This window comes from Silurus meridionalis, chromosome 16 (assembly GCF_014805685.1).
Source record: "Silurus meridionalis isolate SWU-2019-XX chromosome 16, ASM1480568v1, whole genome shotgun sequence".
NCBI lineage: Eukaryota > Metazoa > Chordata > Actinopteri > Siluriformes > Siluridae > Silurus > Silurus meridionalis.
Genome location: NC_060899.1, coordinates 6,886,718 through 6,903,147, shown reverse-complemented (window position 1 = coordinate 6,903,147; position 16,430 = coordinate 6,886,718). Strand labels below are relative to the sequence as shown.

Sequence of the window (16,430 nt, the reverse complement as noted above, 5' to 3'; positions counted from 1 at the left end):
CAAAATAACAGCTTTGAGTCTTCTATAATGCCCGTGTTGAGGTCGGAGAATACATAGCCTGCTCCAGTATGACAAACAAATCCAGCTCCTTAAAGATATGTTTTATATGGGTTTGAGTGGAAGATCTTTAGTGGCCTGCTATAGAGCTTTGCCCTCAACCCTATTGAACACGTTTGGGATGAACGGGAACGCTGGCTGCACCCCAGGTCTCCTCACCCTACATCAGTACCTGAATATCATCGCCCTTATGGATGAATAATTAAAAAATCTCTACAACCACACTTCAAAATATCTTCTCAGAAGAGTAGAGGTGATTATAACAACAAATAGGAATGGGGTGTACAAAAAAGCAGATATGGGTGTGACAAACTTTTGTTCATATAGTTTATTAGCACTTGCAAAGATGCCATTTTTGCAATGCACAATAAAGTAAAAATGTAAAAACATATGTATAGAATTCAAGTTTTCAATTTACAATTCCTGAATGTGTCTAATTACATGTGTTACAGGTAGGATAGGATTAATCTAGTTAGTAAAAAAAAAATAATAGAATATTGGTTTAATTAGATCTGTTTTTGTATTTAAACCATTTTTTAAGTCACAAAAACAGAAGTAATCAACTCCAGCGCCAGACGACAGGTCTGTGAATTTAGCTGAAGGGTGATTCAACCGGAAAAATTAATAGTGCTATAGAGGGTAATTACTAGACAGGACTCTAGCTTTTCTCATGGAGACACCCAAGGTCAGCACATGCAATTTATGAAGCCCATTTTTTTGGTGCGTTGCTGTGGTAACTGTAGGCCTGTCGAGCTTCCTGAGTTCCCAGTAGAAGTGCTTTTCAGTAGCGTGTCCCTCCAGAAAGAGAAGGGAGTTCCACAAGTTTAGGCCTCATAATCTGAGCTCTGAGGTCAACAGCATTCTCTCAAGCAAAAAACACCCACATGCACTGAAAACACTTAGGCACCAATGCAGCCAGTGGATGTACACACACTTCTCTGTACAAGTCACATACACATGCTATGTTAAATTAACATACTACATAATGTTCACATTTTTCCATAAAAAATGGAATGGAATTGACAGGTAATAATCATATTTGTTTTTAAGCAACACAACCTTACCATGATGATCTAAAACCGTGTTTCTCTGTTTTCTCAGCTTCAATGCCATCATACCATTGGTTTATGTATTTATTTATTTTAAATCAAAGAGCTGAATCAGGTCTACAAAACCATACTCTGCAGTCCCTGCAAAAGCTGGTATGGAAACGATGTGAACATTTGCGGAAATTTAGGTTTTTTTTTCTTTTTTTCCCCCTGTGCCAAGGAGCTAAGCATTATGGTGTTGGACTTCTACTGCCCCCTGTGGGCAAAGGTATGAACTACAGATCATTCAGGTCTCACTGTTAGAGAATAATGTAGAAAGATTATCTAGGTTACGATACATCTTTCATTTAGTGTATTATTTCATTAGTAATGGTCATGACTTCCACAAACCTTTGTCCATATAGTGTATACAATTCATATTTCAAGTATTAGGCTTTTTTCTCGACTACAGGGAAATCAGTAATTGTAACTATCAATATCCAATATATCTATAGTCAATCAATTATCCAATCTGTCAATCCTGTACCAGCAGGGCAATAAAGAGAAAATTGACCAGTGTTTTTGTCTGACATAGGAATAAACAATATAGCTCAGATTTAGTGACTTTAACCATGGCATGACTGTTGGTTTAAGTATTTTTAACTGATATCGTATAATTCTGATGCATAGCAGTCTCCAACCTTTACCCTTTAATCATGCTTCAAAAAATAGTAAGAAAAATTCTGTAATTAGACGCTCTTTGTTGATGAGAGCCATCAGAAGCCAGATAAATATTTTACTAGACAAGAAGGACACAGTAATTTAAATAGCCACTCTTTACAAGTGCAGTGAGCAGAAAAGCATCTCACAATATGCTCCTACCACCTTGAGGCATATGGAGTACAACAGCAGAAGAACACATTTGGTTCCAAAAACACAAAACTGAGGTTACAGAGGAAGATATAATTTTAATTATATACAATGACTACAAAAAATGTTTAAATCTCACCACCAAATTGTAAGTCAAATTATGTTACTGTAAATTATTGCATAGAACTCTTTAATCATAATATATTGTAATAAAATAACAATAATATTATATTTAATAATAATATTATTATTAAACATAATAAAATGTACATACATACATACATACATACATACATACATACATACATGCCTACTGTATTTTGTATGCAACTGCTTCCACATAGTTGGGGCCTCACTTGATTTAACACCTGTTTCTAGATAAATAAATAAGTAATTTCTGCTATTAGTGATTTTATACTAAGAAAATAAGATAAAAATTTTGAATGTCAGCATTGAACATTATTTGTTACATTTCAGCAGGTTATTTAACAGCATTTGTTTTGGCTTATGGCTAATGTTGTTAAGACACATTTATTTTTATGTGTGTCTCTCTCCTGTGTGTGTGTGTGTGTGTGTGTGTGTGTGTGTGTGTGTGTTTTATGTACTCAGTTCAGAGCTGTTGCAGGAGAACTTAGGGCTTCTCTGGTGGAGTTTCCTTTGCAACAGGAAGCTGATTTCCTGCTTTGGTTGTGATGTCCTGCTAGGGGGGCTAATCTAAGATCAGGCCAGACACACACACACACACACACACACACACACACACACACACACACACACACACACACTCAAATACTATTATTTTCATTTGCAAACTGGCAGTTGACATGGACTATGAGCCTAAGAAACTCAAGAAGGTAAGGTCTGCTTGTTTTCTACCAGCTGAGGTGTTCTACAAATGCCTGAATACCTATATAGAAGAAGCTCTAGGTGGTCCCATGACACTCTTGCCCTTGTATCTCTACTTTTTCATGTTGCATGACTGACATACCTCAATTTTCTTTTTTTTTTACCAGTGTATGTGTTGTTCTGGTTGGGTTTGTAATGAGCTGATTAGCCTACCCACACTCATACAGTTAGTTGTGGGATATTTTTTTATATGTTGATCTGCTCAAACCAAGCTAATATGTGGTTTGAGTGTATTACCAAACATTTCCTCCTTCCGACTTAAAATGTCTCTCTTTCCATTTCATACTGTATGCTAAACCACAGTGCTATTCTGACTCGCTTGTGCAAATTAGTTGATTCTCATTTAGTGTCAATGTTTTCATGTAGACCTTCTCCTCTCTTTTTGTTTTCGTAAGATTTTTAGATTTAAATGTAGAGCAGGACTCTGCTTTCGTTTGCCATTATTTAGGATTTTTGGATATTCCTGCCTACAAACACCTGAAAAAAAATCCCTTCATGGTTTTTGGCATAGTGAATTTTTGTTCCTTAAATACTACTATTTTGAACAATGTGCTAAAGCAGGACAGATAATTCATTAACAGGGTTGTTTAGGAGAATCAGAAGACATTTAACAAACCATTATATTGCAGAAGAACATCTAATTGTAGGGGCTGCCCTCTACTGGATCTACATATACCCAGTTTTCTTTAGGGGACAACATAAAGCTTTTCTATTAATTATTTAATGATTTGGAAATATTTTTTTGTATTCCTATTTATTTCTTTGCTAATATACCATTATACCATACCAGAAAAGAATAACATATACCAAGTGGCACTATTAGACATTTACATACACATACATACACCACACATTTACACATGCACTGGCTGAAACGCCTGATCGATGCCTGCATTTAAATCCACATGAACACACGGCTTCATCTCCACACTGAAACTCGATGATGAAGTGAGGATGATTAATAGGTCATTAGCGAGCATACTGCGAGAACGCTGACTTTCTCATCCATCTTAAATGTCTCATCTTGCAACACATTAAAATATGGTGTGGGTTTTTTTATACACTCTCGCTCTTACTGTCTCACACATGTGCAAGTCTGCATGTGGCTAATTCGACATTTGTTATCTCATCTGGTCCACACTGCAGGAGACATGAGTCCTCAATGATAGCTGTCTCTCTTCTCTCTCTCTGCTTTTCCCCGGATGGAGTCCCAGCAGGGGATAACAGCAGTTCTCTAATGATTTGTAGTACCTGAACTTGGGCAAGAGTAGTTAATTAAATGGCAAAAGCTAATTGCAGTGCTTGCAAATAAAAAAGAAAAAAAGCTGGGACATCACTGAATGAGTTGTTATATTCTAAATAAAATGGATGTATTGATTGATTAAATGTAAAACATCTCAGATTTAATCTTGTCATCCTATTTATATTCGAAGGCACATTGAAAGCTTTCAATGGAATGCCACAAGTGATATATTTTTACTAATATATCTTCTTATGTGTATGTAATGTCTGAAGATAAGGTTTCCTCAGGGACATTGCCTTAAAAAATTTTACATGTTGATTGTATAGCAATAAATTACCTATTATACATTAAAGTGAATGAAAGTGGATGTTCTATGCTGTGTATTGTATACCATAATTAACCCAAATGCTGGCGTGATATTATATCTGTTTTTACCGTACCAAATTTTTGTTCCTTGTGCTTATTCAGGGGTTTGTTTTACCAATTAAGCGTCTGGTCTTCCCAAAGTCAGCACGAAGGCAGGCGGACAGGGGCAGTGCATATCGCAGGCCTTTGCACACGGTGCCTTTGTTCCCACCCGACTTTCTTATCCACCCTGAACGCCTCATCTATGACTATGTGGAGAAGGAAGTGAAGGTCAGTTGCTCACTGAAAATTGCCACAATTCTAATAGAGCCCAGTGGGTCCAGTACGGAAAAGTGCTTATTTTACAGTTGCCATTAACTAATATCTATCTATCTCTCTATCTCTCTCTATCTCATTGATGGGGATGGGTTCCCCTTTTGAGTCTGGTTCCTCTCAAGGTTTCTTCCTCATAACATCTAAGTGAGTTTTTCCTTGCCACAGTTGCCATGGCTGCTCATCAGGGATAAATACACACCATTCACCTTGACTGTTGATTTCTGTTAAGCTGCTTTGAGACAATGTCTGTTGTGATCTATCTATCTATCTATCTATCTATCTATCTATCTATCTATCTATCTATCTATCTATCTATCTATCTATCTATCTATCTATCTAACTAACTATCATCTATAATGGAATAAATAATATCAAAGCATAATAAATCAGATTATAATACAGTATAACACGCACTGTTTGCTGTTATATAAAAAAAAAACATAACAGATTGTGTTATTTTGGAGGGAAAATGATCTATGTAAATTATTTGAGAATGATTTTTCCTGTAAAAACTCATCCCCTAGTGTTTGATTCTGCTTATACGACATTTATTTGCACATAATAAATGTTTTTTTTATTTACAATTTTAATAATTGAATGACATTGCAATTTTTAAACCATTTCAGTGTTCCAGTTTTTATCATAGGACATCTTTCTGGTTAATAACACTTGCACTTGCTTTTTTTTTCCTCTTTTAAAAGTGAATAAAAAAAAAAAACAGGAAAGCAGGAAGTGTAAATCCCTTTGTCCTAAACACTCCTTTGCATCAGAACTTTAACATATGAACAGTTATGGGTGTTTTAGCTTCATTACTTCATTTATTACTAGGTTTAGTTTACATGGAACAGAAGTTACTGCTTCTACAGAAACGATAGTGTTAAAACAAATTTGAACAACCTCTCATTTTATATTGGATCCAGAAATGTTATAGATTATGTGAGTCTGCGATGTTTATTTATATATTTATTTTAGAGTTTTAGGAAAAAACAGTTGTTCATGGAACATAATGTGACCACATTGTATTCATTTTTCGTACCCAATCTAACACAGTTTTTTAGTATTAACTTGCATTACAGTTACGGTTACTATTACTATGGTTGCTTTTCTATCCAAGTAATCAATATAGCTAAATATAACTCTTTTTAAATGTAACTCTCAGTTTCTAGGTCATCTGACATGGGTGTCTTGCTCCCTAAACCCTTCCAGCCGAGATGAACTACTGCAGCTTCTGGACACTGCCAGGGTGAGGATGTCATTCTCTCACTCATTCTGAGCCTTAAATATTTAAATATTTTTCAGGTCTCAAAAATACAGTAAGTAAATCTCTCTGCTTATCTCTGGTAGAAGCTGAAGGTCCTGCCTCTTCATACAACTATAGAGCAGGACTGCATTCTCAGTTTATCAGCACGTTGTCTGCTGCTCACTTGGCGAGACAATGAGAAACTACTGCTGCGAATCCCGACGCATGAGATAGCTGCTGCCTCCTATCTGCGGGACGATGCTCTGCACCTGCTGGTGCTCAAAACAGGTGATGAAATGATTAGGGTGACCTGGTGGTTTGTGCTGCAGTGGATCTCCTAGTGATTGCTTGTGATGCAAATATACACTGCACAATATAACATTGAATTAGATTCAAGCTCCACTCAACAATGTGGCTTGATTGTGGGTGGACATGAATATATGGATAACAGAATGGAAGGAGAGAAAAGTTATTTGCCAGTTAATTATCATTTCAGTACATATACCTCCACAATGAAGATTTTCTACAAAACATCAGTTTATGCAGCAGCAGAGAGTATTTTTATTGCACAACAGACTATATATCTATGACATCTTCATCCTTCCCTTCTGTATACGCCTTAGGTCTGAATGTGGATACCATTATAGCAGGGGACAGCCTTGAGAAAAGACCTACAGGCCTAGAAGGCCGCAGACAAACCATGAGCAATGCTGACCCTCGGCCTGCAGGGGGCACCATGGAGCGACGCCACACAATTTGTGGTGTGGACTGGAAGCCTTTGGTTCGCCATGAGTCAAAGCAGAGTGGAACCAGTGTGGCTGGAGCAGGGTCTGCTGGTGGAGGGGGAGGAGGCAACGGTGGAGGTGGCAGTCTGGAACGGAGGCAGGTCGGGGGCAGTTGGGAACGACGCCAAACCCGCAAGCCGTGTGGAGGAAGCTGGGAGAAGAGACCCATGAGCGGGAGCTGGGAGAGACGGCTTGTAGGAGGCAGCTGGGAACGCCGTGGTCCTGTGGGCAAAGGTGGGGGAGGTGTGGGGGGCAGTTGGGAGAAAAGACACAGACCTGGAGGGAAAGCAGGAGGCAGCTGGGAAAGAAAGCATGGCCACGGGGGCAGCTGGGAACGCAGGCAAGCCTTCATGGGAAGCTGGGAGAGAGGCAAGTCATATGGAAGTTGGGAGAGAAGAAGTCACAATCCCCTGGAACCTACACCATGCCCTGATGCTTACTGCAACCTAGTCGTACTGGCTGTGGAGAACAGGGTAAGAGATCACAGGTGGAGTATGGTCATGGGACAGGTAGAGTATAAGTAATTATAAGACTGTGGATAAGGATGATAAGGATGGTGATAAGGATGATGGGTGGATTAAAACATGGATGTATTGGGTTTGGAAAAATAGCTCCAAATGTATATACTTGTAAAAAGTGTATAAGTGGGTAAGTCGTATAATTTCACACTAAAAGAAATTATAGATGAAACAAAAAAAAATAAAATCAAAGACTTCCCAATGGTGCAACAGAAACACTCCTATCACCCAGAGACCATGAGCTCGAATATCAATTATGCCACAGCAGTACATTTCCTGTAGAAAACATAAATAGTGACGAATTGGCTGTGCACTCTGGATAGAACGGATGATGTAATTTCTCTAAACTATCAATCAGAGTGACACTAAACAAATATGGATGTCTGTGAGCTCATACGTGTGAAAGATAATGATTTCCTCTAAATGTGTTAAAAAAGATGCAGTTGGCTTGTTTCCGCCTACAAGGGCCGTAGCTGTCATTTGATGAACTAAATTGGATGAGTTGGACAGGATGAGTGACATTATTATTGGCAACCCCTGATATTCTTATAATTTAAATGTAACTGAAGCATTTTATTTATTTATTTGTTTGTTTATTTGTTTAGTAATAGGGTGTTAATAGGTTTAGATAGATGGATGGATGGATGGATGGATGGATGGATGGATGGATGGATGGATGGATGGATGGATGGATGGATTTATAAAAACAATGGAAGGTTGGGTTGAATGTAGTTTAGCATTAGACAGGAGCAGCCATTCCCTATGTAATCTCTTTCTTACAGTCTGCGTTAAGTATTGATGTGTAAAGTTGCAGCAGACAGGTAAGCAGCTTAAACAGACTAAAGTTATGCTTCAGTATAATACTGAGATTTATAACACTGTACTGTGTCAGGAATTTAAGTAGTTATGGTCAGTATAAAGAATAATATGTTGTCGCTGTCCTGGATCTCAATTTGACTGTTTGTGCAGGTGCTTAAGTCATGTACATTTCTTTGTTTGTGTGTTGTGCATCGTATGTTAGTTTAGCTGAATCTCCCACTGCTTTCCTAACATTTTTATTTCCTTTGTGTTCATGCATACATACATAAACACACAGGATGCTGCTGAGGAGTACTGCGCACTCATCTGTCAGATGTTTCAAATCATCTACGGACACCAGACCATTGAGTGTGTGGACAGGGCTGGGTATCACTACACCATGCCTGACCGCTATTGGCTACAGAGAAGTGAGTGATTGAAACATAGCACATCCTGTCAATTTTATGACTTATTGTCTGTTGTACAAAGATCAGAGATGACACTCTAAAACATGCAGGTGTTGGAAATACAATGGTTGGGTTGGGCTGGTGTGTTGTCCTTATCCTTTCTTTAGTACATTGTGTATATTTGCAAACACTAAAACCCACAGAGCATGAATAAGTAAGATTTTAAATAATGCAAGGTAATCTGCACTGGGATAAACTGCATGCAAAAGAAACATGGGTGTTGCAGGGACGCAATGTCACTGTTAATAAAGTTTAGTATACACAATTCCAATAATAAATTCATAAACAAAACTTGGGATATACTTAGAGAATGGATAAAAAATTTAAATGTATTAAAATATTTTAAAATGACTTCAATTGCTTTCTAAATGGCAAAGGGTAGTAGCTCAAAAGCAATTGTCATATCAAGGGTCTAAATACTTTTGTTACATTTTTAATCATTAAAAAAGGGGATCTGAATACATACTGAATGCACTGTGACATACTGAAACATTCCTAAAAATATTATTAGAAAAATAATATTGGTAACTTTCCCAGACAGTTTTGAGTCATACAAGACCAGACTTCTATCTGCAGTAATGGTTAGAGGTCCATGTTTACCTTTTAAACACAGATTCTTCGGCTAAAATAACAAACACACAAAACATATTTTCACTGCCTACTCAGTCAGCGGAAACACCCAGTATGCTAAGCCTTTTCTGGTAACCTCTTAATCATGGTTTAAAAAGCAGTGAGCTGTCTCTGCTCAGACTAACTCTGGTGGTCGTGAATTTCAATATTAAATTGCTTCCTGGTAAATCACTATGTGATTGAAATCTCTTTTAGTTTGTCATATGAAACCAACTTTAGTTCCTTTAAGTCATAATTTTTGGTCCAAACATCTGGTTATTTTACTAATGGATTAATTATATAGGTCGATTTCTCTTATAATTAAGACTCATAGTAAGAATGTACCGGTCAGGGAACCAACTCCAGCCATTAGGGTTGCACAAGCCAGTGCACTCTTAGTGCCGGTCCCAAGGCTGGATAAATGGGGAGGGTTGCGTTAGGAAATCGAACACGCGGATCATGAATACGGATGATCCGCTGTGGCGACCCCTAATGGGAGAAGCCGAAAGAAGAAGTAAGAATGCTACTTCATCATTTTGTTTCAGCTGGTGGCAACTGGACTACTTTAAATGTAATATCTGCTCTCCAGACATAGTCACACTTTCAGGTTATTAGAATTCCCCTCCCTAATTTCCTCATATGGAAATAATAAGTGTAAATCTTATTCATTTTATACATTTGCATTGACTCTGCATTTTTAGGCTACAAACAGAAAATTCATTAACCAAAATATACTGCATGGAAAGATTTGAAACGACTCAGTCTTGTGGTGAACTAGGCTTCCATCTAAACTATATTCCTGTCTTGTGACCTTGGCTTTTTAGGGATTTGCAGCAATCCTGAACAGGATAAATCAGTTATTGGAAAAGAATGAATGAACAAACGAATGGCAATCTCCTTTTTTGTAAATCATGTTGCTAAATCAGCCTGCAATGTTGTCCTTTTCTTTCTCTGATATTCCTGTTTTTGCGCTTTCAAGGTGACAGTTGTCTGACAGATATGACGTATAGCTATGACACAGACTTCAGCTGCTGCAGCTCATAGTGAGTGGCTGGTGTCCCAGACCTTATTACTGTATTTACTGTCTTTTTCTAACATTTAAGAAAACAGAAGGACAATTTTGCCAAAGGAAAAAGTTTCCCAAAGTTTAATATATTATATAGCTGTTCCATTTGTAAAGAAAAATGTCAATGTGTGTTTACAGTATGTGTTACATGGGCTGTACACTCGAGTATATAGAATATAAACATTTTAGCATGTGTCCATGCACGTAGTCTAAACTCAAAATATAATTACACCCTTGTGTATCAGTCTGATTAGATCCCTTGCTATTAGTCATCTTTGCTTGTGCTGTGTGGTTTCTTTTTCCGCAGTGATGGCGATCAGTATGCCTTTGAACCATACTACAGTGAGAACTACAGTGAGAATTCATCTCTTTGCTATCAGGACTCGCATCACAGCCTGGCATCCATACACAGTGACTCTGAACCCAGTAATGCAAGCCTGCAGCTAATGCAAGAGTACATGATTACGGTGAGACACACATGCGTGTGTATGTAGTCTAATGAGAAGCACATAAAATTACATAATTAGTAAAATATATCTGTTTATCCAGGTGAGCAGATTGTCTTGACTAAGACTTTTCTTTAGAGAGCAAATTCATTTAATTCAAATGCGTTAAATGTATAAGAAATACCATATAAGTTATTGAATTGGTTCACAATATAGTCAGATATTCTGCATATTAATATTGAATATTTATACCAATAATACACATTACATAACCAGTGTTATATGCATGTCCTGTTTCTTTATCAAAGTTGTTCAGCTGTACTTTAAATGTAATATCTGTCTCTTCTCTGTGAGCTACATACCAATAAGCTTTACAGCAGTGTTGCAGTCCTTTCGCATTTGCTGTGTTTGTGTTGTTCCCAGCTACGCAATAAGCTGTCTCCTCAGGAGATTCAGCAGTTTGCTGTGTTGCTGAGGGAGTATCGTGTGGGTGCTCCCATAAACCAATTCTGCTCAGATCTGCTCCAGCTCTACGGAGACTCCCGCAAGTTCCTCCTGCTCGGTCAGTAAAGCAAGCAGCTATCGGTCTTATATAATACACAACAACACAGCTCTATTCATATTTTTTTCTTGGGCAGTCAAACATGTTGTCTAGCTCGAGCTGTGAGTAAGCGATCTTTTATTTTTTCTTATCACCAGTTGTGGGTGAAGTACACTATGCCTGAACTTGAGTTAAAATCCGTACTCCTGGTATATTTCCACTCGTATAAAAAAACGTACTCCTAAGTATCAAAAGTATTAAAGTTAAAAGTATTGATCTATGAGAATCTGTGAAAAGATTTTAAGTATTTGTGCAATTCAGTGTTCCATTCTCCTGTACATCGTACTTTTTAAGAAAAGAGTTTTCTTTTGTTAAAATATACCCTTACTTAATGAAATGTTTGCCAGAACGGTGGAGTTACACTTGTGGTCTTGTGACAGGGTCACATTTAATACAATTTCTAAGGAGCATATTTTTAAAAACTTTTTTTGTGTAGTGAAGTAAAAAGAAATTAACGAAGTAAAACTTTACCAATACTTGAAAAAAGTACAATAATAAGGTAAAAAATACTTTGTTACCCTCCACCACTAATTATAATAAAGATTATATTTATGAAATATACAGTACATATATAAAAATATTTGTATAAGCCAGGTTTACTTTCACATCCATTACACGTAATCAGCACTGATTGGGAATGCACTCTTAACTCTGTTAAGAACAGACATGGATGTAGTGACAACAAGAAAGGTGGGCTGTTTTCTCTTTTATATACTTTTCTTATTATAGCCAAAAAATAAGAAAAAGGCTTTCTGAGTAGAAGTGACGTGAGAAAATAAGCAACAAATGCTGACTCAGGATTTTGTAGTCAGAATCCTAAAACAGGCGATTGTTCAAACAAATTAAACTAGGTCAGGAGAGAAAAACGAAATGAGAATTGAAACACAATCAGCAAAGCAATCGCACAACAAATGTCTTGGCAGAGACTAAACAGGCTACTGTGGTTATACCTCACAGTGGCTGTAGATGTTCAATCATTATGCATGAGTCTGAGAGGGCAGTAGACTGTGGAAAGTGAAGACACCTGTGAACACAACATGTGTCCTGAGTTCAAAAGCATGAGCTCAAAGAGGAGTTAAAGGGGAAGATCTTCATATTTGAATGCAGCTTAATGAATTACTCAGCCCTAATATTTTCACAGCTGAGCTATTGGTAGAGATTAGATTTTAAGCACTTCCATCTAACATAATGGCCAGTCATAACTATAACAATACTTTAAATCTAGCTTTCACATATATCCCAAAAACTTGAAACAACCAGACCTTTTTTTTTTTTTTTTTCTCTACACTGACATTAAACTGCCGGTATTGAGCTAGACAGCAACTCCATTATATAACTCACAAGGCCTTTACATCTGTCTGCTCACATCCTCATCAAACATAACACAGACTTATTCTGTGCACTATTCAACTGCACTGTATGTTTCTTTTGATATAAAGCAGAGCTAAGAAAACTGAGCAGCAGATATAACACTGTAGTGTAAACACGTCAAAACAATCATTTGCATATGTTTTGGGCTTTCCCATCTGAAAATCTCGAAGTAAAATCACTTAAATGTGTCCATGTGTGTTTATTTCTGGTGGAATTGCCATAAACAAATGTGAGTTTCAGAGCGTATAGGGTATATATAGGGTAAAAATAGGAAGGGGCAGTGTGTATGTGTGTGTGTGTGTGTGTGTGTGTGTGTGTGTGTGTGTGTGTGTTTGACTAGTGTATAACTAACAGCTGCTCACAACATCTAATCATTATTGACATCTGACTGCCTTGCAGATTGATCCTCAATGCCATTAAAAATGGTTAATTGTAAACAATGTGCCAGTAGTCAAGGTGGAGTAACATTTCATAAAGTGTTTTATACAATAATCATATCCCTGTTATGTATCGTTTGCTAGATGTTTCAGAAACCAAGTTTGGAATACCGGATTCTGACTAAAGGACAGTCCAGTCTGTACTGAGATACAAATCTTTTCGCTAGATAACTGACACCTGGATAGATAATTGTGTGAATCTCCTGTATATAAAACGTGTGTTAGATGTCTGCAACAGAATGATAGGATAAAGCCATAACATAGCTAGTACTTTAGTACCGTCATTTCCAGTCTGTTAATATCAGTAGGTTTGTTACAAAAACGTTCAAACCAAGCAGCATAACAGCATCACTATGACAACCCTGTACAGTATGGCCATATTATCCGGTCCTCACATAACAACAATTTAATGTTTGACATTTTTCAGGTAATTTTTTTCTGTGAGTGGCTTTAGCAAACTATAAAATGTCAGAAGAGCTACGAAAATTACCTCTTCCAAATTGTTTAATTTGAAGATAACGAAAGTTGATAAGGGAGATATGTATGGATAAGTGTGTATTCAAACAACCCCAAAAAAATATAAAAAATACAATTAAATAAATAACACCAAACAAGTCTGCATAATTTGCAAGTTACGCATAGCACCATTATGAAACCAAACTTGTGTATTTTGAGCAACATTACCCACAACCTGGAGGTGAGTAAAAAACATTTATGAGAAGATCATATTGAGTAATTTAGGTAAAAAGAATAATAAAAGCAGGCAATTTAGGCCTCATAATATCATGGTTCTGTACTTGAAACACTACCAAGCTACCACTGTTGGGCTCTTGAGCAAGGCCCTTAACACTTTATGCTCCAGGGTTGTAATCTGGGATATTTAGGTTAAGGTTTTCACTGTGCTGTAATCTGTATGTGAAAAATAAAGGCTTCTTTTTCTTCTTGATGGGACATATAATACAATTACTTAATTACTTAATTGTCCTACTGCGTGGACATTTATGGAGCTTACTGGAAAATTGTTCAGTGGACCACAGATTTTTATTTTATTTTATTATTCTAGATCCTAGAACTTATGTTGTGTAGGCTACTGAGTGACAAAACAAAACAATATCTAACCATATGTCAAAATATTATCAGTTTGAAGCCTGATGATGTCTGGTAGCCAAGGGAGCAAATTTCATACTGTCTGATTGGGAAGGATAGCATACCCTCTTACCTGTCAGTCATAGCAACGCTAGCCAATTACAGGTGTCTGTGAGCTCTAGTGTGTGGAAAAGGGCAGATAGCGGTTTTCTCTGTTATGGTTTGCCACTCTATGATGCAGCGTGCAGAAGATTAATACAAAAAGATGCAGTTGGCTGTTTTTACATTAAACCGCACTATGATACAGGGGTATAAACATTTTGAAAACAAAAACAAAAAATAATTCATTTCAAAAATGACTATTCCAGCACAAGTTCTCATTTGCTGATACTTTCTCTGAATACATAAAAAAAAATGTTGACTTGACTTGAATTGACATTAGGTTTGTGTGGGAAATTATAAATATTACTAAATGCTAGAAACTTTTTGACATGCATATATTGCTCTTTCTCCTGTACTTGATCATGGCTAGGTATGCGTCCCTTCATCCCTGACCAGGATGTTGGAACTTTCGAGACATTCCTGGAGAGCATCGGCATTCGAGAGGGTGGGATTCTGACAGATAGTTTTGGGAGGATCAAGCGGAGCATGAGCAGCACGTCAGCCACGGCTGTCAGAGGCTATGAGGGATCGTATGACTTTAACAGCCGGATGAGTGACATCGCACACGATATCGAGGCCCTCGGATTTGAGGAGGGAGATGGAGACATTGAGGAAGAGGACTACTACCTTTAATCACTACCTGAAATATATATGAGCTTTCAAGTAAAAATGAACTGGTAAAAATCCGTTTGCAACATGACATTTGTGTATGTAAAAATAATTGTTATAGGACACAGTAACTTCTAGTCTTTTGAAGGGTCAAAGCAGCAGAATAACTTTTCCCTCAGCACCTTGATTTAAAACTTCAGTGTCACAATTGCATCCACTGCTGCAAATCCTAGTTTATTTTGAAAGATATGGTCCACTGAACAAGCCATAAAGCATGTAGATGGTTATTCTTTTATGATATATGGGAGGTTTTTATTCCACATGTTGGTGAGTTCTTTGTTTTGTTTTTTACTCTTTAGAAGCTCTTAGTGGTTAAAGAACACATCATGTGCAATCTGAAGGAAGTGGAATGCATGTAATGCAAACAATGAGGGAAATATTATTGCATGGAGTGATGACAGCGATCTGGTGATCTGTATCGGGATGCAGAATCTGAGTATATTTTACATCTGAGAGTTACAATATATCTCCCTTTACTGTCTTATACAATGCTATATGTTTTATTGTCCATCTGTTTTTATAAGAGAATCGCTCGAAAACTGTGTTTGTGTGCGTGTGCGCGTTTTGTTGGCCACTCGCCATTGAATGGCCGGACATCAATATGAATGCAGACTGTACCATGACTGTACCAATGACCATGACTGTAAAACAATAGCTTGTCTGGCTACCTGGCCATCAGTATGAATGCCAATTCAATATCAATCGCCAAAATTGTATAACAATAGCCTGAATGGCCAGTCATTGATTTAAATGTAGTCTTTATGAAAGGCCACCTGAGTCTAGCAGGTGATGACAGCGAACAAAATTATGCTTTACTTTTTCATTTAAGAGACTTTAATGAAAAGTGTTGTAAATTTTACATGAATTGTACATGAATCCCTTTTGCATATTAAATATGTGTACTTTGAACATGTATCAGATACAGGAAATAAGATGTTTGCTAGTTTTTGTCAAATGTTTTCTATAACATTTTATAAAAAAAAAAATAATACTTTGCCATAAAATATTACTTATTATTACAAATATGTAATATAAAATAAGATACACTGTTTTAGTAAAACTATAGTTTTAAATGTTAAATGACACACTTATAGGCCTATATTTATTAGGATTTCCCCTTGTGGTTTTTAGGGCCTAAGCAAATACTTATGTGACTTATTAGGAAGTTGCATGCCGGAAGCCCCTCACACACACACACACACACACACTAGTGTAGAAGATAGCATATTAAGTAGGTTTTTTGTAAATGTTTATAATTAGAAAAACTAATATGAAAGTATGATATAACTTACTATTTTGAGTATGTTTTTGGCATTGACTATTAAAACCAGACTTCATGTATTAAACCTTGCTAAACCTTATTTGCCTTGTTCTCATGTTGGTGGTGATA

The 16,430-nt window shown here is 36.9% G+C and overlaps 1 protein-coding gene across 1 annotated transcript; it reads left to right on the top strand.

Moving 5' to 3' along the window:
• The first annotated feature begins 2,573 nt into the window (after positions 1–2,573).
• Positions 2,574–15,969, top strand: ccm2l (CCM2 like scaffold protein). Its single transcript, XM_046869535.1, has 10 exons — positions 2,574–2,809; positions 4,573–4,740; positions 5,945–6,028; positions 6,130–6,313; positions 6,649–7,283; positions 8,425–8,554; positions 10,182–10,245; positions 10,576–10,735; positions 11,138–11,276; positions 14,742–15,969. Exons 1-10 carry the CDS (start codon positions 2,780–2,782, stop codon positions 15,002–15,004), a joined length of 1,857 nt encoding a protein of 618 aa, XP_046725491.1. The 5' UTR covers positions 2,574–2,779; the 3' UTR covers positions 15,005–15,969.
• The last annotated feature ends 461 nt before the right edge of the window (positions 15,970–16,430 follow it).

Excerpts from the sequence above, each read along its gene's own strand:
- ccm2l (XM_046869535.1), top strand. The coding sequence starts at position 2,780 with ATGGACTATGAGCCTAAGAAACTCAAGAAG. Across the intron at positions 10,246-10,575 it reads TTCAGCTGCTGCAGCTCATA|TGATGGCGATCAGTATGCCT; the intron begins GTGAGTGGCTGG and ends CTTTTTCCGCAG. Across the intron at positions 11,277-14,741 it reads CCGCAAGTTCCTCCTGCTCG|GTATGCGTCCCTTCATCCCT; the intron begins GTCAGTAAAGCA and ends GATCATGGCTAG.